Source organism: Acinonyx jubatus, chromosome D1 (assembly GCF_027475565.1).
Source record: "Acinonyx jubatus isolate Ajub_Pintada_27869175 chromosome D1, VMU_Ajub_asm_v1.0, whole genome shotgun sequence".
Classification (NCBI taxonomy): domain Eukaryota; kingdom Metazoa; phylum Chordata; class Mammalia; order Carnivora; family Felidae; genus Acinonyx; species Acinonyx jubatus.
Window position 1 is genome coordinate 91,084,510 of NC_069390.1, and position 22,727 is coordinate 91,107,236.

General features: G+C 50.2%; 2 protein-coding genes across 11 annotated transcripts in view; one reads left to right on the forward strand and one right to left on the reverse strand.

The window, feature by feature from the left end:
• The window catches only part of FEZ1 (fasciculation and elongation protein zeta 1), a 43,480-nt gene extending 32,610 nt beyond the window's left edge, over positions 1–10,870 (forward strand). For both annotated transcript variants that reach the window (XM_027036858.2, XM_027036860.2), the window contains exons 6-10: positions 1,049–1,320; positions 2,256–2,336; positions 3,400–3,475; positions 7,518–7,583; positions 10,503–10,870. In XM_027036858.2, the coding sequence (XP_026892659.1) occupies positions 1,049–1,320; positions 2,256–2,336; positions 3,400–3,475; positions 7,518–7,583; positions 10,503–10,519 (512 nt within the window). In that variant the 3' untranslated portion in view covers positions 10,520–10,870. The remainder of the gene's footprint in view (positions 1–1,048; positions 1,321–2,255; positions 2,337–3,399; positions 3,476–7,517; positions 7,584–10,502) is intronic.
• Positions 10,871–18,122: 7,252 nt separating this feature from the next.
• The window catches only part of PKNOX2 (PBX/knotted 1 homeobox 2), a 316,244-nt gene continuing 311,639 nt past the window's right edge, over positions 18,123–22,727 (reverse strand). For all 9 annotated transcript variants that reach the window (XM_027036851.2, XM_053203925.1, XM_015074072.3 and 6 more), the window contains one exon: positions 18,123–22,704. In XM_027036851.2, the coding sequence (XP_026892652.1) occupies positions 22,478–22,704 (227 nt within the window). In that variant the 3' untranslated portion in view covers positions 18,123–22,477. The remainder of the gene's footprint in view (positions 22,705–22,727) is intronic.

Sequence of the window (22,727 nt, forward strand, 5' to 3'; positions counted from 1 at the left end):
GGACATTTGGGTTCTTTCCATACTTTGGCTATTGTCGATAGTGCTTCTGTAAACATTGGGGTGCATGTGCCCCTTCGAAACAGAGCACCTGCTTGTATCCCTTGGATAAATGCCTAGTAGTACAATTGCTGGGTCATAGGGTAGTTCTATTTTTAATTTTTTGAGGAAGCTCCATACTGTTTTCCAGAGAGGCTGCACCAGTTTGCATTCCCATACAATCGATTTTAAATGAAGAAGTCTTAGGGGACAAGAATTTAAGATAAAGTTATCTGTATCCCTTTATCTCAGGTTCCCTTTCCTTTTCCCTGATGGCAGACTCTGTACCAACCAGCCAGGGTTCATTTTTCAGTGTGTTGACATTTCCCATGTTCCTGGATATCTGCACTCGCTGCTGGGCAGGACTGGAGGGGTGAAGAGGGCATCAGGTCACTGCGCTTATTTTGCTGTCCGGCTATATCTTTTATTTATTATTTATTTAGTTTGAGAGAAAGAGAGAGAGAGAGAGACAGCATACGCAAGGAAGGGGCAGGGAGAGAGGGAGAGATTGAGAACCTCAAGGCAGGCTCCGTGTTGCCAGAACAGAGCCCGATGCAGGGCTCCAACTCATGGAACTGTGAGATTGTGACCTGAGCCAAAACCAAGAGTCAGTCACTTAACCTACTGAGCCACCCAGGCGCCCCTCTCCCCCTGATTCTTGACCCATTTTGCACTTGGAGTATTATAGAAATAGAGAATAAGTAGGAAGAGGAACACAGGATCAAAACGGCACATGTCTGTCCATGTGCATTTTTGCGGACAGAGTCCCCAGGCTTCCTGGGGGGCTATTTCTTCTTCCTCTTTTGTGTCCCTGGAAGGGGTGTTCATTCTGGCTGTCGGCATATGGGTCCCTCCCTTCCTGGCAGCCCCTCAATTCCCAGTCCTATAAGGGGTTGGCAGGGGTCCCCTCTGGAGAGGCAGACCCACCTCAAGCAGCAGCAGCCCCGGGAGCCTCCCCGTCAGGCTCTGGCTTGGATGCAGCTGTCACCTGCGGGATGGTCTCTCCCTGCAGGCCTGAGGCACATGTCCGGGTCGGAGCTGACCGAGCTGCTGGACCAGGTGGAGGGCGCCATCCGGGACTTCTCGGAGGAGCTGGTGCAACAGCTGGCCCGCCGGGACGAGCTGGAGTTTGAAAAGGAAGTGAAGAACTCCTTCATCACGGTGCTGATTGAGGTTCAGAACAAGCAGAAGGAGCAGCGGGAGCTGATGAAGAAGAGGCGGAAAGAGAAAGGCCTAAGTCTGCAGAGCAGCCGGATAGAGAAGGGAAACCAGATGCCTCTCAAGGTATGCGGACCCCCAGGGGGAGGACCCGGTGTGTCCGGGCCCCAGATCCTCACCGTGTCAGGTCCCAGTACCGACCCTGCGCAGGACCCGTAAGCAGCGACTGTGAGCAGGACCCCTGGCAGACAGTGGGGCTGTAAGGGAGAAGACACCCCTGTCTCCTTTACTCCCCCAGAGGATCCCAGTCCAGCTGAGGGAGGCGGGACGCAGACATCGGAAAATACTTGCATATGGCATGTGTTCCCTTAGGCAAGACCTTAGAAAGAGGGGTGACCGGTGCTTAGTATTGATGGGCATTGTGCCCTGGGACTCAGGGTCAGAATCCCTGCTATTCGTCCTGACTTACCTCTTTAGGATGGCAGTAGGGGTGTTTCAGGATTGAAAATTATGACTCCTTACTGTCATATTAACAGGATTCTCCAGACCTGTGGTTCTTGATGAAGGAAGCTCACGAGAAATCATCCAAGATTTTTCAAAATACCTTGGCCTAGGCTCTATCCCAGACCCACTGAATTGGTCCTAGGCTTGTGCCTTTTGGGAAAAGCTTCCCAGTGAAGGACAGTAGCTTTACATCCGCCCTTCCCAGTGGCTGGACATTTTGTTTTCCTCCTTAAGACGCTTGCGTCATCATCCGCCCCAGGTGTCCCGTCCTGCTTCATTCTTCCCTTTGCACGTGGAGGGGGAAGTGAGGAAGTGAGGGGAGGGGGAGCGCAGGGGGGCCTGTTGCCCTGAGGGACAAAGATGAGAGTCTCTGAGACTCTACTATTGGTTCTTGCAAAGCTCAGGCTTAAATTTTGGCCTGTCCCTTAGCCTTGGTGTTATCTGGGACACGGTGGTAGTGGGTGGGTCTGGGTAGTTTAGGGAGGGCACCGAGGTCCCTGGAGGCGAGGACTGCGGAGCAGGAAGCGTTTGTTCTTGAGCCCCCCTCCTCTTCACAGCGCTTCAGCATGGAAGGCATCTCCAACATTCTGCAGAGTGGCATCCGCCAGACCTTTGGCTCCTCAGGAACGGACAAGCAGGTACAAGCAATTCCCTTGCTCCCAGCTTTCCTCCTGGACTCTTGCAACTTGGTGATTCCCTGGGATTATCCTGGGACTTGGGCAAGGGGCGGGAGATGCGGGGGTGGGGTTCTTCACATTTTCTTCCTTTCTTAAGGAGGAACGGCCAGTGTCTTTTAAAAGGGGAACCATTTTTGAGCTGTTGCCAGGCCCTCAGGTACAAAGACGGGTTCGTCCTGGTCCCTGCCCTCGAGAGGGGTGTAATCTGATTGAAAGGGCACGTGCATACCCAGAGGAGATTGAGATGGTAGAATAAGAGCACGTAACTGCTTGTGTGTATGTTAGACACATTTGTAGCTGAATCCTCAGGGTTGGAATTCTAGCACTGCGGCGTGGGAAGAGATTTTAGGAATATCTCATGCGCCTCACTTTGCAGCCGTGAGAGCTAAGGCCAGAGACGTTAGGTATTCTCCCAAGGCCACACCGCTAGGCGCAGAACCAAGACCAAAATACAGGTCTGGAGCTCTTCTCACTCAGTCCCCCAGACTCCCCCACAACCTTCAGGGTCTCTCTGGTGCTGCCTTCTCCAACATCCCACCGGCCCAAGGTGATCTTGTTGTAGAAGCACCTCGTGTCCAGCAGAGGGAGCAAACCCGACATCCAAGACCAAGGGCGGGGTTGAGGTTCTCTCCCCTGTCATTTTTGACAAAAGGGAGACTGTTCGTTTTCAAATTGCTCTGCGAAGGATGAGAAAACATAACCCCCCTCTAAAATGTTCTCCGCGCTCAGCCTCTGCTCACCAGGATTCCTAAATAACCCAAAGCTTCTAGCGTCAGAAGAATGTATTAGATGGAATAGAAGGCTAATATGGTAAAGTCTTCCTTCCAGAGACCGCCCCCAACGATGGGGACAGGGTCCTGACGCAGGGGTGTGCACAGTGTCATGGGTGTTGCCGAGAGTGTCCGATTCGGTGGAGCGCGTTTGTTAGAGAAAAGCGCAATCCCCGTGAGAATTGCCGACTCCTCTTCCCAGCAGAGGGACCATACTTGAGTCTCAAGCCCTGCGTGCCATGTTTGTCTTGTAGTACCTGAACACAGTCATCCCTTATGAGAAGAAAGCCTTGCCTCCATCAGTGGAAGATCTCCAGATGCTGACAAACAGTGAGTTCCTCTCGTCCTCAGTGAGATGGGCTGCTCGTTTCTGCCCTCCCTTCCCTGTGAGCATCACCCCTGGTGCCTCAGGCCTGTGGATTCCCTGAAAACAGCAGCCTCAGATGGGTCAGAATGTGCCCCATATCGCTGTGTCACTTCCCCCTACACGGGGGCAAAACTAAAATCCTCTGCAGTGGTACCCAGAGCTGTCTTCTTTGTTTAACTTTCTTTTAACGTTTATTTCCTTGTGAGAGAGAAGGTGAGAGAGAGAGAGAGAAAATGAGCAGGGGAGGGACAGAGAAAGAGGGAGACACAGAATCCGAAGCAGGCTCCAGGCTCTGAGCTGGCAGCACAGAGCCCAACGTGGGGCTCGAACCCATGAACTGTGAGATCATGACCTGAGCCAAGTGGGATGCTCAATCGACTGAGCCATCCAGGCACCCCTAATTTTTTTTAAGGTTTATTTTATCTTTGAGAGAGAAACAGAGCACAAGTTGGGGAGAGCCGGCGAGAGAGACACAGAATCCGAAGCGGGTTCCAAGCTCTGAACACAGAGTCCAATGCTGGGCTTGAACCCACAAACTGTGAGATCATAACTCGAACCGCAGTCGAGATCATGACCTCAGCCAAAGTCGGACACTTAACCGACTAAGCCACCCAGGCACCCCTGGAGTGGTCTTGTTTTTCCTCTGCTTCCTTGTAAAGGGCAGAGACTTGCCAGGAAAGAATGAGCTGGTGAAAGAGGTTGGGGGCTGGGTGAGGGCAGTGCTGGTGCGCCGGGACTTTCTGGGGCTCACCCAGCTGTGCTCAAAGCCTTGCATTCTCTGCCTTTCCTGTTCTCTTGTGAGCAACTTGAGGTTACTTTGTCCTACTTTGTGGCCCCAAAGAGGGGAGCTTGGTCTATGGGATTGGCTTCGTTTTTATTTTATTTTATTATTTTATTTTTTTATTTTTTTAGAGGCAGGTTTTTTTTTTTAATTTTTTTAATTTTATTTATTTTTGGAACAGAGAGAGACAGAGCATGAACAGGGGAGGGGCAGAGAGAGGGGGAGACACAGAATCGGAAACAGGCTCCAGGCTCTGAGCCATCAGCCCGGAGCCCGACACGGGGCTCGAACTCACCGACCACGAGATCGTGACCTGGCTGCAGTCGGACGCTTAACCGACTGCGCCACCCAGGCGCCCCTTGGCTTCGTTTTTAAATTATTACTGTTAAAACAAATTTTTTTTAATGTTTATTTATTTTTGAGAGAAAGAGAGACAGACAGAGAGAGGGGGAGGGGGAGAGAGAGAGAGAGAGAGAGGGAGACACAGAATCTGAAGCAGGCTCCAGGCGCTGAGCTGTCAGCACGGAGCCAACACAGGGCTGGAACTCAGGAACCACGAGATCATGACCTGAGCCAAAGTCAGACTCTAAACCGACTGAGCCACCCAGGTGCTCCAGGACTGGCTGCATTTTTAAGGAGAAGCAAGGTTTCTTGGGTGGCGGGGTGGGTAAGCCTGACTAGAAAGAACAGTTTTTCCTTCCAGGAAATGACTGCCTCCTCTCCTTTGCTTTGACACTATTTTCAAATATTAATAAACATTCTGAGCTGTGGGAGAGACCAACGTGTGATAAAGAGCCTTCCTTGGGAAAATCTCCTTACATACACCAGACACTGCAACCCCCGAAGGGCTGGGGGCACACGGTGTTAGCCATCAGTGTCAGCCTGATGCTTTTCGAAAGAGAAAAGTCTGGGGCTGAGATAGGGTGTCAGGCTCGGTGAATCACAAGAATGTCTATCTCCCTGGCAACCGTGCACGGCACTGAGTGACATACTAACCAGGCCGCCCAGCCCAGCGTCACCCTGCTTCAGAGGCAATGGTCCAGCATCATCGGGCCAGACTGGTGCAGGGCTATTTGATACCCCAGGGGAGGGGAAGAGAAGTTTCTCCTGTTCCGATGAGGAAGGAAGATCCCCACTGGGCCCCCTGGTGCTACAAAAGGTGACCCAACACTTTCATGTTTATCAATTGGGCGAACTGAAGCAGGCAGTTCTGGTGAACGGAAACCCTGCCCACACCCATGGATCCGGCGTCCTTGAGAATTTGGAATTTTAAATTCAAAGTACATTGGCTTCCTCTTCCCTCATCTTAAACTCCTTTATTTGCATAAATATGCACTAAGATTTTTTTTTAAAGGGAGCTGACAGAAATGAACTGACATTTATAAGTTGTTTGTGTTTTCACAAGCAGTAAGCACTTGGAAAATAATTTGGACAAATTACGCAGGTTGATGTATGTAAAGTACTCTATCATATTTTTTTTTTAAAGGAAGAGCTATAAATTTATTACAGACACCCATTCAGGAATTCAGTATGAAATTTTTTCATTTTAATTAAGAAACAGTGGGTTTTATTTACATGTTTCAAGTTTGCTTGAAAAATTTTAATTGGAGTGTTTCCATCATTTAGAACAGTTCGGAAACACAGGAAAGTGAACAAAAGAAAATAAATAATTCATTGTCCCCTCTACTGTGGGTACTATTTTGGTGTTTTCAGCCATAATATTTTATGTCTTCTCTATATAGTTGGGATGATACTGGCTATAAAATTTTGTATCATGATTTTAGTTCTACCAGTTAACATTTGGTTAACGTTCTTTTTATGGCTCTCTCTCCCATCATGTGGGTCCACCACATCCCAATATTTTATTCCTTTTAAAAGAAAAAAACTGCCATCTTTCCTGAATGCGAATTCCGCTGCAGGTTATAAAAGCTCTATTTTTTTTTTTTTTTTTTTTTGTGGCAAATCCTCATATGGATTGTGAACATCTCCTCTTTCCTCCTGAACCCAAAGACACAGGCCCAAGACCAGCTCTTGGGGACCGGATGACGCATATACATTTCAGATTTGGGCAAGTTCAGACACATACTGGCTGAGTGCAATTTCATTTGTAAAGCTGTCTTCTTGGTGCAGCATTGAGTCTGCCCGTATTCGGTTGTAAGGTACCTCCAGCCGGTCCGGTTGACACGGATACATGCCTAAAACTACGGAAGAAATAAAAGAAAGGAACACCTGGAGAGCCCTCAGGTTCAGGCTCTTTTCTTTTCTCCGGCCGGACCTGGCCACTGACTCACACCCCCGCTCCCAATTTTTGAAATCCAAGTTTTGTGACCCTGCCTCCACGGCATAGATACACTATGGTTTATTTAAAGAATCTGTTGATGAAGAATCTGGTTGGTGGGATCCCTGCTCCCCTCATTCCATGATATTATAAACAAAGTCCAGCAACGTTCTTGAAGGATTTGCTCCAAAGCTGACTTCCACAGGATGAATTATGAATATAGAAAGTTTTACCTAGTGTAATGACAGAAAATACTATTGTAAAAAATCTCTAAAAAGCTTTTATTTGTTCATAACATCCCTATTGTGTGCCTTATACTTGTGAAAATCGTGAAGTGTCTCGATGAGAACTTTAAGAGCTCCCTGAGGGTCCATAATTCCTTTGCATTTCCACAAATTCTAGCACTGTACCGGGCATGAAATAGAAAATAAGTATTTGTGAAAGTAAGTTCATTTGTTGTTAATAAATTGGAATAATAATTTATTATTATCGTAATTAGGGAAATTTTCCTAATATCTGTTTACACGGATAGAACGTCTTTAAAGAATTTTATTGGTGATTTGATAATGGGGATGACTGTTATTCTTGACATTAGATTGCATCTGAAGGTGGGTTCTTTTTTAATTGCTTTATGTTTATGCTTATTAAAGATATATACTTAGGAAATAATGTGGAGATGATAGATGGGGGAAAAAAACCCACATATAAGATAAAAGAAAATAAAATCACTGACAGGCCACTCTGACTCTTTGGATGTATTCTCTCCTCTGTCAGTATGTTGAGTGCTGATTCTTGACAGAAGCTTCTAGGCTTTTGCTCAATACTCAATGAATGTCTGGTTTCCTTGAATCATTTCTCACTTGGGGTTGTTGGACTGTCTGGCCGCAGAAGTGAGCTTCATGCCCTGATGGCATCTTGACTCATCTCTCTCTCTCTCCTTCCCCAGTTCTCTTTGCCATGAAGGAGGATAATGAGAAGGTGCCCACTTTGCTAACGGACTACATTTTAAAAGGTAAGAGCTGTCCCCAGGCCTCCTAGAGCAGGGCCTTCCCAGGTCCCCTCCCCCAGGCCTCCCACTGAAGGCCTGGAGTTCTCTCTGCAGCCTTCCCAGAGTGACCCTTCCTGCCCAGACCTCACAGGGCCAGGGGCCGCCGGTGAATGATTGTGAGGCCCTGGCAGGGACAGGATTTTGTCTTTGCATGTTGCCAGGAGGCCGGAGAAGGAGATGCCTTTGCCTTGGAGTCACCAGGGCGACTCCACATTAGGGCAGCCAAACCATCACAAGACTGAAAGTTCTGTGGAGTTCGGGCTATTTCTTTGGGAAAAACAGAGCCGGGGGTACCTTTACTAGGTTTCAGCTGTTCGAAGTCATGATTAGCTACATCCTTTCCTAACTTTTGTTTTATCTTTTATTAAGGAAGCTTTTAACACATATAAGAGTGACTGGTATAATGAACTCTCATGTTCTCAACATCCTGTTTCAGTAATTGTTGACTCATGGCTAATCTTTTTTCATTTATACCCCTACCCAGCTTCTCCTCTCCATATTATTTCGAAGCAAATCCTAATCATCATTTTTTAAATCTATAAATATTTCAGTGTACATTTCTAAAACATAAGGACTCTTAAAATTTTTTTTTGTGTTTACTCTTGAGAGAGAGAGAGAGAGAGCGCGAGAGCGCATGTGCTTGTGCGTGAGTGGGGGAGGGGCAGAGAGAGGGAGACAGAGAATCTGAAGCAGGCTCCAGGCTCTGAGCTGCCAGCATAGAAACCAACTCAGGGCTCGAACTCACAAACCGTAAGATCTTGACCTGAGCCAAAGTTGGACACTCAACTGACTGAGCCACATGGGTGCTCCTAAAACATAAGGACTCTTAAAAAACATGACCACAAGGGGTTCCTGGGTGGTTTAGTTGGTTGAGTATCTGACTCTTGATTTCGGCTTAGGTCATGATCTCATGGTTTGTGGATCAAGCCCCACGTCAGGCTCTATGCTGACAGAATCCCTGCTAGGGATTCCCTCTGTCTCCCTCTCTCTCCGCCCCTCCCCTGTGTGTGTTCTCTTTCTCTCTCTCAAAATAAAATAAACTTAAAAAAACCATAACCACAATATTGTTATCATAATTAGAAAAATACAAACTGTCTTAAAATCATTGACTACCCACTTAGTGCTCAGATTTCCCTGTAATATTTTTGTTCAGTCTGTTTGAATCAGGACCTAACGAGAGTCCATACACTGCCATTGGATAATATGTGTCTTAAGTCTCTTTTAATATATATAGATTCCTCTTTCTTTCCTCTTGTTCCTTGAAGTTTATTTCTTGGAGAAACCACATGATTTGCCCCCTACAATTTCCTCGTTTTGGCTTCTGCTAGTTAGTTGTGTCCCCATGGTTTAATTTAATAAATTATTTTTTGTTTTTAATAATTTTAAAATATTTTAATAATCATTTCTTTCATTTTTTGTATTTCCTGTTCAACTGGTAGAGCTAGAGGCTTGATCAGACTCAGTTTCAAAAAAATTTTAAAGTTTATTTATTTATTTTGAGAGAGAGAGAGAGAGAGAGAGTATTCACATATGCTCTTGAGCCAGCGGGGGAGGGGCAGAGAGGGAAGGAGAGAGAGAATCCCAAGCAGGCTCCATGCTGTCAGGACAGAGCCTGATGTGGGGCTTGATCTCACGACCATGAGATCAACAGTCAAGAGTTGGATGCTTAGCGGACTTAACCCAGGCACCCCTCATATTTTTTGATAACTGATACAGTATCAGTGGTTGTCAACTTCTGTTAAGAGACACATATTCTCTGGTTGTCTTTCCTTTTGTGATGTTAATACCTGTATTAGCTTGCTCAGGCTGCTAAAACAAAATACTTAGTTTAAACAATAGAAATTTATTATCTCTCAGTTTTAGAGGCTAGAAGTCCACGGTCAGAGTGCCAGCAAATCCAGTTGCTAGCAAGAGCTCTCTTCTTGGCTTGTTGACAGCCACCTTCTCGCCATGTCCTCACGTGGCCTCTCTTCTGTGGGTGTGAAGAGAGAGTGTGCTGGAGCTCTCTGGTGTCTCTTATAAGGACACTAATCCTATCGGATCAGAGCCCCATCCGATGACTTATTTAACCCCATTTCCTTAGAGGCTCCATCTCCAAATACAGCTGCACTGAGGGTTAAGTCTTCGACATGTGATTATTTGGAGAAACCCGAACATTCAGGCCGTAACGGTGTCCACTGATGGTCATCATTGTCCAGATTCTTGACTTCATTAGGCTTTGCTCCATATGCACACATGGTGTTGGGGATAGTTTCCATAGGCTTCTGGATCTCAGTTAAGAACCTCTGAGTTATATTGTTTCCATAAGGATCAGAAAGATTAGTCTTAAGTTTCTGCAGGAGGACTTCAGGCTAAACCTTGGGAAGAACTTCTAACTCTTAAAGGCTTTAAAAGCAAATTTCTCAAAGGAGGTTTATAGAAATGGGTTCTGTAAGTCTGGGAGCCTGAGGGCTAGACCCGTTTCCCCACCGTGATCCACAGAAATGTCAGTGAATTCATAAAACTAGTTAACATTTACTGAGCACTTTCTGTTTGCTTCTGAACAACCCTGTGGGGTGGGCAGAGGCACAGTCTATTGTACATATCAGGAAGGAAGCACAGATAGGTGAAGAGATTTCCCTGAGGTCGGAGAATTAGCAAAGGCCGCATGCGGGGTTTGAACCCAGGCAGACGAGCACCGGAGACTTAAATCATTACACCAAAGGAATACCTACCACGGTCTCTTCTTCTGGAAGGAAGACACGTGATTGCAGTTATTCCCAGGTTCCTAAGGGGCAGTTCGGTGCTCAGGACATGAGTGCCTTTTGGCCAGGACCACCCTGTGCTGGGAGGTCCTGACCCACGCTGTGCTTTGACCTCTCTCCTCTCCCCTTCTCTTTTCAGTGCTCTGTCCCACCTAACCTTGCCCCTGGGGGCAGCCTTGCTGCGGAGGTCACTGAGCAAGAGACATTCCATCACAGGGACTGCATGACACTACGTAACCTCCGACGTGTATTTAAACGTGTATAGCTTAACCCGGATTAAACATGAGCAAGCGCGCGGGGTCCTTTGCTGTTGGTTTCTAGTCCTAGTGACCATTGGATGCATGACCGAGGGGCAGGGCTGCTGAGACGCCTCCCCGCCCACGTTGCCTCCAATGTGGAGAGGCAGGCGCTCTCATTGCTCACTTATGTAGTCTGGCTCCAGCCCTCGAAAACAGCTTACATTCTAAGACTAATTTTGAAATAAACCTTCATTTAATTAATATTCTTCATGCGCTTTGGAGTGTGGTGTTTCAAACCTGCTTCACGTTGATGTCCCGTGGCCTATGGCAGACCACTGGTGTTGAGGGACCAGGGCGCGCCCTGCTGTGGGCTGTGGTGGGGGCTGCACATGGTGCAGTCAGAAGGGGGAGGCCATCCACAGAATCCCAAGGTCTTACTGCTCGGCAGCTTTAAAGGGAGCTGTGCAGTGTGTTCTAGGAACTACTGGCTGGAGGGTGTCAGACTAGTGGGGTGACGGTGAAATTAGCAGATAGGAAGTGAGCCTCGAGGAGGCGCCAGGGCCTCCCCCTGAGACGGCCACATTGGCCACTTGCCAGCCCCTCCGCCGGGACCTGGAGGCTGGGGGCGGGGGGTTGGAGGGAGTATGCTGTGCTGAGCAATCCCAGTTTGGGGGATCGAGGCTGCTTCCTGAACGCCCCCAGTGACCCCTGGGAATGGTATCCTATGGCCGTGCATGCCCTCCCCTGCCCTCCCTGCAGCCCTAGGGGTCCGGCACCTCTGACCCCTACGTGCTGTCTCCACTGTCGCTGGCAGGCACCTGCCGGCCTTGGTTGACCAGCTGGTGAGTGCTGTCCTCAGACCTGGATGGTGGCTTGATTTCACTGCAGCCGGAACATCCTTGGCTTCCACCTTCGGGCTCAAATGATAGTAGCCCTGTGAATTCCCACAGCCCTGTCTTAAAAAGCACTTGCCACGCCCCTGCCGCTGACCTTATCACCCATGACGTTGTCTCACATCATAGCACCCCTCCCCGGTAAGTAGGCAATGGCGTCACCCAGATTTTCTGGATGAGGAGACCAGCAAGCAGAGATGTTCAGAAGTGGTAGGTCAGACTGCCACCTTCCATTTCGCTCTTAGTATAGTGTTGGCTTTAACAGGACAGACTAAACAGAAAGCCATTATTTTATGGTGCTGGCAACTCCACGGAAGCCCGTGGGTCGACGTGGGTGACAGTGGAAGGCATCCTTGGTGCCTTGCCTCTTACTTCTTGGGGCTCTGCTTTTCTGGGAGTATGGCCGAGCAGTAGCCATCTTACCACGGGCGGAGGGGGGGGACCTACCCCTCCAGGGAAGCTGCAGGTCTGACTCAGGCATCTAGCTAGAGCAGAACGTCCACCTAGGCAGAGTCCTGGCGTCTGTAGGAAGACAGAGGCAACCTCAGGTACCCACACAAATCCTTAGGGGCCATATGACGTTAAGTATCAGTGCGCTGACAAAAAGGGATGACTTCAGTTCTGCATTCACTGGCACTATGGTTAAGGATGCAAAGGGTCCCCGGTGGTGTGAGGTCATTTGCCAGCTCTGGGGTTTTTCACCTGCCTCAGCAAAGGGGAAGCAGCGAATCCCCAGAGCTTTTCTTCCTGCCTTGGATTTGTCAGATCTGGGTCAGCCACTCCTCCCCACCGGCCCCCCCCCACCCCCCAACCTCATGTATCCTGCCAGCAGGTGTCTGAGGCAGCAGAGACAAGCTAATCAAAGCTGCTGGCGGTTAAAAATAAATCTCAAGTGTCAGGGACAAACTCCAGCTAGCAGAGGTGAGCAGGGGAAGGTGGGGACCATGGTTCCTCTCGTCTCTCCTTTTGTCCACATTAGCGGCCTTAGAGGGACTATTCAGTCAAATTCTCTCCTTGCTACTCAACATGTGGTGCCTGGACCAGCAGCACTGACAACCTCGAGTTGCCTGTTAGAAATGCCCCGTCCCAGACCTCGTGAATCAGAATCTGCATTGTGTGTGTGTGTGTGTACAAGGAGGGCCAAGGAGAGAGGGACAGAGAGAATCTTAAACAGGCTCCGCAGACACGGGGCTCGATCTCAAAACCCTGACATCATGTTCTGAGCCGAAGTCAAGAGTCAGGTGCTTAACTGACTGAGCCACCCAGGTGCCCCCAGAATCTGCATTTTAACAAGCTCTCCAGGCAATTGGTATTTGCCTTAAGGTTTGGAGAAGCTTCTCCTCATGGAGGCTGAACCAGGGGAAAGTGTGGAGTGTGGTTAACAGGTAAACGCCATTTTCCTCCCCCAGTGTCCCCTCTTCTCGTCCTTGGGGATGTAGGAACACAGAGAAGGTGCCCTAAGGGCGGACACTTCAGACTCCATTCAGCCCTGATGGCCAAACTCAAGTCCAGGCTCGGCTGTGTGCACGCAGTGAGGAGTACCGGGGAGCCCAGGCCTGTGGGGCACCCTGCTTAGTAGGTAGCAGGTGGGCTTTAACCGAGGTGGGTTCCCTGCAATTAAAGGCCCCCATGTGGGTTTTGCCAAGTGTAATGTGACCAAGTCCTGGTAGGGAAACTCCACTTGTAGAGCCAGATACCGGCCTTCAATTGTGTGGAGTTGAAACAATCCTGTGGGGACAAGCCATTTCCCAAATATTCCCTATCCTCATCTATTTCAGGAGGGAGGCAGACGTGGTAACTCAGCAGGAAAAGCTAAGTGTGTTGTGGCCCTACCGTTTGTGGGATAAATTGGCCTTTAAAAATTAAACAGACCTTTCTCGTGCCCACTGGAAGGTCCGGAGGGTGACTCTGGCCAGCCGGCGGCTGGGGAAGAAGAGACGCGGATGGCAGGTGAGAAGGCACATCCTGCAGGTGTCTTGGGAGGAACAATAAACCAGGCTCTGATGGGCACCCAGTCCGTGTGGTGCGTGCTCTGAGTACCCGCAGCGTCCTGCCTCCCACCCCACCCAGTCACAGCAGCATTGCGGGGGGGGGGGGGGAAGGTCTCACCAAAGGCCAGAAGCAGGGAGCACCCCGGGGTGCCCAGCCTGCCTTGCGGCAGGAGCACAAAATGGGGAGAGGCAGCCTCATTTCCCCGGAAGCCAGGAGAGGTGACTCCCATCATGGAGCCAGCCTCTGTGATTAGCATGCGTGGAGGGCAGAGTAATTAAATGCTGCTCTTGGAGAAGAGACTCGAGTTCTTGATGGCACCTGATTATTTCCTTGAGAGGATGAGGGGATAGTCGCTGGGCTTTCTGTCTGGGCCTCCGCTTTCCTCTTCTCCTCCCGTCACTAGGGAGGGGAATCGGAGGCCACTCTACTGACCAGAAAGGTGCCTTGGCTTCAAACCAATGCCTCTCCTTTAAAAGAACAATGAGCCACCTTAGCCCACAGCCCAGCAGCTCCACACCCCGCCCAGGCCCTCATGCATATTCATCCTGCTTCAAAGAGCACAGCATGGAATATGCAAATTGGCCAGGCAGGAGCTGGTTGGCATTTTGATAATAGCTTTGTCTGAAAAACCCCAGAGACACTTGCACATCTATTTCCTCTCTCTCTCCCTCTCTCTGTCTCTTTCCCCTACCCTCGTGTCCCCCTCCTCATTCTCTCTTGTACTCCCAACCTGCCAGAGCCGGGAGGAGCTGCCGGGGTCCGTGCTCCAGTCTGGTTTGTTTCCACTTCATCCTCTCCCATCCCCGCCTCCTCCCACAGAGTCACTTTGGTATTCTCCCCGTGAAATGTTGCCCAGTCTGACAATGCCCCTGGGCTCCGGGACTGTCCACTCTGTCTGGGGACACATTCTCTGCCATCTTCCCCAGAGACGAGCCCCCTTTCCTTTGTCCTTCTTCCTCCCCTTCTGACCTGGTTTTGCCCTCACGCTCCACCCGTCCAGCCTAAAAATCTAAGACCCTGGCCTTGCCGTCTGAATGGGAGGGAAGGCATCACTTCAAAGGCAGAAGGAGAGGAGGCTTGGATGTCAGCTGTCATCACTGACAGATCACTGGACCTCCCTAGGTCCTGACCTCACTCAGCCTTCTCTACAACACAGCCAAGCAGCTGAGCAGCCGTCAACGACAGGACAATGGCCTTGCTGTTGCCCGCTTCTTTATCCCGGTTTTTTTGGTGGTCAACAGCAGCCTCTTCTCTAACAGGAGCTCCCTGGCCCCCTTCCATAGCACAGCTCCTAGAGAAGTATGCAGAGATCCGGCCCCTCCCCCCACCCATCCCCCAAATGTAGCAGGTTCAAGTTAGGAGCTGGTGGGCTACTGGGTAGGTGCTCTGCTGTGGGGGAAGCAGGCTAAGGTTTGGATCTCTCATCGTTGAATGCCATTGCATGTGGGGTCCTTAGAGGACAAAAGCTGAGGCAGGTGCAGGGATGCAGGTACCTCTGAGATTTCAGGGAAGAGGGGGGCCTCTGCCTTTGACCCTGAAGGCCAGCCCTGGTCAAGCTGAGCCTTAGGGAGATACATTATCTCATAGGAGGAATATGGGTTTTGGCCTTGGGTTCAAATCCCAGCTCTGCTACATATTAGTAAATAATTTTTGAGAAAATAATTTCTCTGAGCCTCATTTTAAAAATGGGAATACTAACACTAGTAGTATCGGTCATTCTCTCAGGGTTATTCTGAATACAAGATCTCGCATACATGCTAAACGCTCAATAAATTGTGGCTTTTTACTAGTAAAGCTTGAGGAACATAGAGAAAGGGCTGGACACTGTGGCCCCTTTACTGTTGGGGACCGGATCATGTTTTCAATCCAGCAGGCACAGAGGACCTCAAAACAAAACAAAACAAAACAAAACAAGGTATGGGCTATTCCCCGAAAATCAGCTGTACCCCTCCCCCCCATCCTGTCTAAATCCTGCTTAGTGGTGGCCCAGTGAGTGCCGGAACCTGCTGATTCCAGAGCCAGTGGCCTCCGGGCACTCCCGGACAAGGACGCAAAGGAGTGAGGCAGGAGTTGGATCATGTTCTGATTCTTCAGCAGGTTCATCCCGGGGGGGGGGGGGGCGGGGGGGGGCGGTGTAGGAGGGAAGGCGAAAGGTCCAATTGATTTTTTCACTTAGCGGAAAGATTCTATTTTCACTGCCAAGGCGACAGGTAGGGCGACAGCAGAGGAACCCACAGTCCACCTCAGAGGCACTTAGAGGAGCCTCACATCTGCCTTATGATTAGGCCAGACAGGTGGGAATGTGCGGAGTGGTCCAAGAGGTTCCAGAAAGGCATTTCAGGTCTCCTTAAGTACTGCTCCCACACACCGACTGAGCCTTGAAGACCACATTGAAGCAGTCTGGAGCTTTTCTGCTTCTTCGGACTGTCTCCGGTCATGATCTCGGATCACGAGTTGGGGGGTGGCGGGTTGGAGGGACCGCCCTGGCTCTGTGTAGCCATGTAGCCTTTCTGCCTGGGTGGCGTTGCTCCCCAAGGCCAGAGGTGGGCGGTAAAGGCAGATGACAATTTACGGTGTGCTGTGGATGAGATTCCTATATGGGGCGAGCAGGTTGGGTTTCCTGACCCTTTCTGGGGCTGAGAAAGGATTTTTTCATTCTGGGCTTGGATCCTGCTGTGGGCAAACCTGCCTGGGAGGGGCCATATTCACAGCATCAGGCATTCTCCACCTCCAGCCCCCTACAGGGCACCTGCTCCACAGATCCTGGTCTGAAATCCGAGTCTGAGTGAGGTGGTGGTGGCTCAGAATCGCTGGGATGCTGTCAAAAAGGCACTTACTTTGGTCCCAGCCTGGGAGACTCTGATTTAGCAGACACAGAACAGAATTTGGGCTCCAGCGGCAGCCCCTGCCCTCCCCCCATGGCTGCTCAGCGATTCTAGGTGCCCCGAGCCCACCGCTCTTGGGTGGGGCTGCAGGAGAGGCAAGATGCTGCTGGCCCCCGAGGTGCTTGGGCGAGATTCCAAGACGAGAGCCAAGTTATTTCACCCCCTTTCAAAATGTGACCCCATCAGAAGGGCAGCGAGAAGCGGGAAGGCGGCTGGTTGTTGGAGGCCTGGGCGGTGATGTCAATCTCAGCTTCTCCAGCAGAGATGGGGGCTGTCCAGAGAGTGGAGCAGTCCCCTTCGGGGGAAGAAGCTGGGGACCCACGTCATCATCCACAGGACTAGTTTCATGGAGCATCAGCTGAGAGAAACTTAGCAACCATCTCCTCTAACCCCTCAATGTGCAGGTGAGGAAGTTAACTGAGAGGGTCCCTGTGTGAGGGGGAATTGTTAGCGGAGTATTGCCCAAATCCAGGAGAATCCGGCGTACTTCCTCTCCGCGCAAAGGAGCATGGGAGGTCCACGGGTGGGCGGAGCCAGCCTTAAATGGATTTCGTCTAATGAAAATTTTGCAATACGACGGGGGAAGCAACCACCCAGAAATTCATGAAACAACAGGTGGATGTGTGATGTAGACACCTGACATGAGTTCTCTGAATAGTGCTTGGGTGTAAGAAGATGAAAAAAAATCTGAAAATGAAAAGATATAATAAGGTACACACAACTGAAGGGAATTTAAGACATTAAATGGCTGATTGTAATGAGATGTACATAAATTGTAAGGCTTGTAATGAAATGAAAAAAAAATTCTTGCCTGATAATACTGGGTGTAATGTCTACACCTGAAATAAGTCGTCTCACCGCGCCCAGTGTAATGAGATGCACATAATTCTAAAGAGTGTAATGAGATGAAAAATAAATCACACACTTGTCTTAAAATGAAAGATGTACCAAGATGCACACACCTGACGGGCATTGTCCTAAATGGGCTTGCTTGAATGAGATGCATTTAATTTGCAAGGGGGCTAAATGAGATTGCCCAGAGAGAGGCTAATATAAAACTAGAAGATACGTACACTTGAAAGTGGCATCATAAAATCTGCCTTATCCGTGGGATGGAAATAAGATGCCAAAGTGGAAATGCATGGAGTCTGACACAATCGACATTGTCTGCCAGTCCTTGGTGATCCTTTGCCCCTGCGATGCTGTGCAAAGTGGAATTATCCTCTGTCTCCCGTCTGAGGACAGAGTAGGCACCTGTGAATCCTACTGGCTGAATCAAGGTCTTGTAGTCTAAATAGCAAGAGGAAGTTAAGGGAGCAGCGATAAACAAGTAATTTCTAAACGGCAACAGAAAAGTGTTTTCTGAGAGCAGTGTTTTTCAAAGTCCTCAGACCTCTTGCCTTGGAATCTGGGAAAAAGTTGGTCCTGGGACCGAATCTGCATATATAACGAGTAACCCTGGGGGGTTTTATGCCTCGAGGTTAATGTTTGCCTGTAGAGGTCAGGTAGGCAGGTAATATGAATGAAGATGTCTGGATGTAGGACACAGGGACACTTTGCAATTAAAGGTAGGCGTATCTCCACTTCCACAGATACTTTTTCTCTGATTTTGTTTTTTCAAAGGCAGAGCCTCTCGGACTCTTGTTTTCTCATGCTTGATGGAGCAGTGGGTATAGAGAAATAGTTCCCCCCCCTCCCCCGCCTTTGTTTTAAGGTTTTTTTTTTTATGTTTATTTATTTTCTTTTAGAGAGAGAGAGAGTAGAGAAGAGACAGAGAGAGGGAGACAGAATCCCAAGCAGGCTCTGCTCCATCAGCACACAGAGCCGACCAACTGTGATCCCACGAACTGTGAGATCATGACCTAAGTGGAAACCAAGGGTCTGATGCTTAATCAACTGAGACTTCCGGGTGCCTCGAAATAGTTCCCTTCTTAAAAGCAAGCACTCAAATATTGAAGGAAAGTCAAAAAAAAGGAAAAAAAAATTAAAAGACAGGGTAGGGGAAGCATAACTAGTCAGTGAGCCAACCAAACAGTGACAGCTGGATAAGTGGCAAGTAGCACTTAGTGCCAGTGCTGGGGAGACCACGTGCATGGCCAGTGTTGTGATAACCTGGAGAGCATATCATAAGGGGAGGCGATGGTTCAATTACACCCTGTTGTGGCCTTGTAGGAATACAGGTCCTGAGCTGCAATTGTCCATCTTTTCAACGTTGGCACAAAAGTGCCTAGAAACAATATATGGTCCAAACAAAACGTGTCTGGGAGCTGAATTTGACCGGAAGGCCACGTCTGACCTGACGGTCTTGTTTGCAGTTCTGAATGTTAACCTTTGAGGGCACCGTCCTGGGATGAGCTCATATTTTCACCATTAAGGGGACGTTAGCAGCACATATTCAGTCTCAAGTTTCTGCTAGAATGGAAACTCCCTGAAGGCAAGAACTTTGCTGATCACAGCTGTACCCTCCACACCTGAAACCGCCTGAGATTGAGTTGGGGCTCAGTAATATACATCGGATGAATGAGTGAGTCTGGCCAGGCTGCGGTGTGATAGTGCCAATGCCCTCATCTGGCCCAGGTCAAGGCAGCAGAGGGGTCTCTTGGTCAAGGCAGTGTAGCTCTGGCCATCAGCTGCCCTGAGCAGGAATCTTCCAACCCAAAAGGGCTGCCCTGCTGGTGTAGGGGCCAGCATGCCAGTCCAATCCTGCATTTTCCCATTTTCCTTCCTTCCACAGGGATTGTGGCACATCTTGCCCCTGGGATGGATAGGATTTGGGTCATACACGGAGAGAGAATTTGCTGCCTCCTCATAACACCCCCAGCCATGTCTCAAATGATTTAGGAACCCCCCTTTTCATTGGCGGCATGGTGGAAAAACTGGCAGAACTTGATAGAAATACTTAGGAAGGGGCGTGAGAGGCTGGACAGACTACTCTGTAATTTCTTAGAATAGTGTTCCCTAAAGTGTGTTTCGGGCGATCCGAGTATAACTCGAATAGATATTACTGGGGCAAAAAAAGGGAAATAAATCTGGGGGGCAAGATAAACAGGTTTCTTTCGCGCAGGACTCTGCTGAGCCTTTATTCGTAATGTGCCTTACCGATCTCCAACAGCAAAGTAGATTATGCAGTTCATCCTAGACTAATCTGGCCTTGGGTTTTTTTTATTTGATAGCATATCTTTTAACAATGTCTTCCTTGGAAACCACTTCTTTGAAAGCGGGCTGGCTTCTTGGCTCTGGGAGGTGAGGCTCTAAGTGGCGTCTTCTCGCAGATCTTGAGACTTTCTCACTGCCTAGAGGCGGGGTCTCTGCAGACTCTCCAGGTCTGACTGGAGGCCTGGGCTCCGTGCGAGAGGTGACCCAGGGAGCGGTCCTCAGAGCTGCGGTGGGTGCAGAGCCATTTTGCCTGTGTAAGCACTCCCTTCCGCACCTTCAGCCTGGCTGGGAGGGTGTCCCAGCCTTTGCGAGAGCGAGCAAGGAACTCCTCACTCCTGCTTCTAAACCGATGCCCTGGACTTCGATCTCACCAGCAGTGCCCAGATAAGAAAACCTTGGGACTGAAAGTAAGAAAGCTTGCTTGCTTAGGGGGCGAAGCTGTCCCTAAATTTCCACTTGCCCCAGGGAATACAGTGCGGAGCCCTGGGGTTCAGAAGGCAGGCTCCCCTCTGGGCGCAGCTCTAGGATTAAATGCGGCTGTCAAGACTTCCTCTCCTTCCCGATTCCTGGGACCCGGATGGGCATGAGGGCTGGGGGAGGGGCACTGGGGCCACCAGCTTCGAGGATGAAAATCCTCAGAGCCTACGATGCAGCTGGGAAGATCAGAGGCCTTGGGGGGAGGTAGAGGGTGGTGGAAGAGACCACAGTCTGAGCGCTCCACTGCTATGGGAGAGAACTGCCAGGAGAGGGCAGCGCAGCGCTTCCTCCCGTCTCTCCCTAATCTCTTTGTCTTTCAGCCAGACGCGTAGACAGCGTGTGCCAAATGTGGCTGTCTTCGGGCCCAGAAAGGTAAACTGAGGCCACCCAGAGAGCCTTCTACCTTGTTCCCTTCCATGGGTAGTCGGTTCAACAAGAGGTAGGCTGAGGCTCCAAATGTTGTCCGGTCCGGGGTCCCAGTAACCGCTAACCACAGAAAAAGAACCGCGCACCAGAATTATGGTAGGTAATAAGATTTACTGAAAACTTCTCGGCCACATTCAGTACTGGTTTGGTGGATACATCAGAAGGAGGTTGCATAACATTAGGCAGGTGGAGGGGCTGGAGGAGGATGTGTGGGCACATGTGTGCGGGTGTGCCTGTGCGGGGCAGGTCGCTGTCCAAAGTGGTAGGTGAAAGGGTGTGCGTGTGAGAGAGAGAGAGAGAGAGAGAGAAAGAGAGAGAGAGAGAGAGAGAGAGAGAGAGAGAATAAGAGAGAGAGAGAACAAGAAAAATGAAGAAAAGGAAATGTATTTTATCCCACTGCACATTGCAAAAGTCTCACGCCAAAAAAGCTAGACTTTCCTCTACCTATGGCATCAAAAGGGAGTAAAAAATGATTGGATCACCCAGATTATAAATAAGGTTATTTGTTTTTCAAAAATCCCTATTAAAACATTAAATATCAGCTCTTTTGGGGGAGAAATACATTCATCTCAGGGAGACCTCAGGAAAGCGACCATCCTTTTGCTCCACCCCAACCAGGAGGGGGAGGGGAAGCCCCAGAGGGCCCTGAGGGGTCCCCTCAAGTGGAGCCAGGTAGCCACTCGCATCCTGCCACTGAAGGAGATGGCCAATGCACAATTTACAAATGAAACTGCAAGTCCATTAAATTAAATCCAATGGAAAACACACGTGTGACCAGTCCCATCATTCACAGCCAAGGGGTGGAGCAGGAGGGGAGGAAGGGTGCCAATCATGGGGGCCCGGAAGTTGGGCGGGAGGGTGTGAGTTAGGGCAGGTGGTAGAAAGCCTCCTCCTCGAGGGAGCCCCGGTGCCTCCAGCGCCGTGCGTCGTGGTGGTGGCTAGATCAGCGAGACGTGTGGGGTGGGGCACCGCCTGGCTCTGGGCCCTGGCCCACACTTTGGATATTGATGGGAAGAGGGATGTAGCACCTTCGCCAACCCCTGGCTTCCCATTGGACTGGATGCTTCTTTCCAATGTTCCTTCTGCCTTCTCTGAAGAATGAAGAAGAGAGAATGGGGCTGGTGAGGCCAGCCTGGGAGCAGGGCAACAGCCGGGGGGGGCTGAGGGCTGGAACACCTGGGATAAGACACCACTGTCCTGTTGTTATGGAAGCTGAGCTCTGTGACCACCTGGGGATGGCTGTGGTCCCCAGAGTCACCTTGATATGGCTCCTAGCTCAGGTTGTGCCATCTCCTTGGGTCCTGGAGCCAACCCAGGGGAAGGGATTCCGCTCAACCCCCTATGATCTGAGCCTGCCAGCTGACCATCCATTTTGGGGAGAGAGAGAGAGAGAGAGAGAGAAGGTGGCTGTGGTTGCTCCTACCCTCTCTCCCAAGTCCGTGATTGCCCGTGCCTGAGACAGGTCCTTGGAGGAATGAGCGGGAGCCCCAGGGAGCTGTGGTCGGCACACCTCAGGGCCTCCCACTCTGCTAGCCACTGGTGATGTGTCTGGGCTCCTCCTGCCCTTGAATGTCTCTCAGAGGAGCTGAGAACCTTCCGGGGGTGGAATCCAGATGCCCTTGACTCTCCCTTTCCTTCTAACTGTGTCCCTGGCAAGGCTCATTCTGTTGAACAGCACCGATCTGCCTCACAGTGCAGGGCTTGTAAACGACTCAAGTCCTTCAGTGGGGGGGCCATGGGTGCCATCTGTCCTCAGGGATTTGGTGAGTCCAGCTCTCACTCCCGCCTTTCCGTATGGGCTGCTTGACCGGCCCTGCAAATGGAGTCCTCTGCAGTTCTAGGGAAGTGGGGCTGGGGTACTCATTGAAGCTTGGTGGTTTGGGAAGGAGCAGGCATCTGCTCTGCATTTCTTCAAGCTACTGATCTGGGGAAGCTAGGGCCCAACTTCCTCGGTGCTGCCTGCCCGTGCCCCCCTCCCCCCCACCCTGAAGCCCTCCTGACGACACTCCTCTCCTGCTCGGTGACCAGTGCCAGCTGGGCTGCCAACTACTCCAGGGAGTCACTGTGTTCCAAGCCCAGGTCGCTGACATTTGTCGTCTGAAGCTCGTCGGCCTCCTCCTCCAGCTCCTCTTCCTCCTCCTCTTCCATCTCATCCTCATCCTCTTCTTCTGTCCCATCCAATGAGTCCTCGTGTGCAGCCATCATAGCCTGCTGCATGGCCATGGTGGCATTGTCTGAGGACAGGGACTGCAGGTTGTCCAAGTTAATGGAACCTACGTGAGACAAGAAGGCAAGG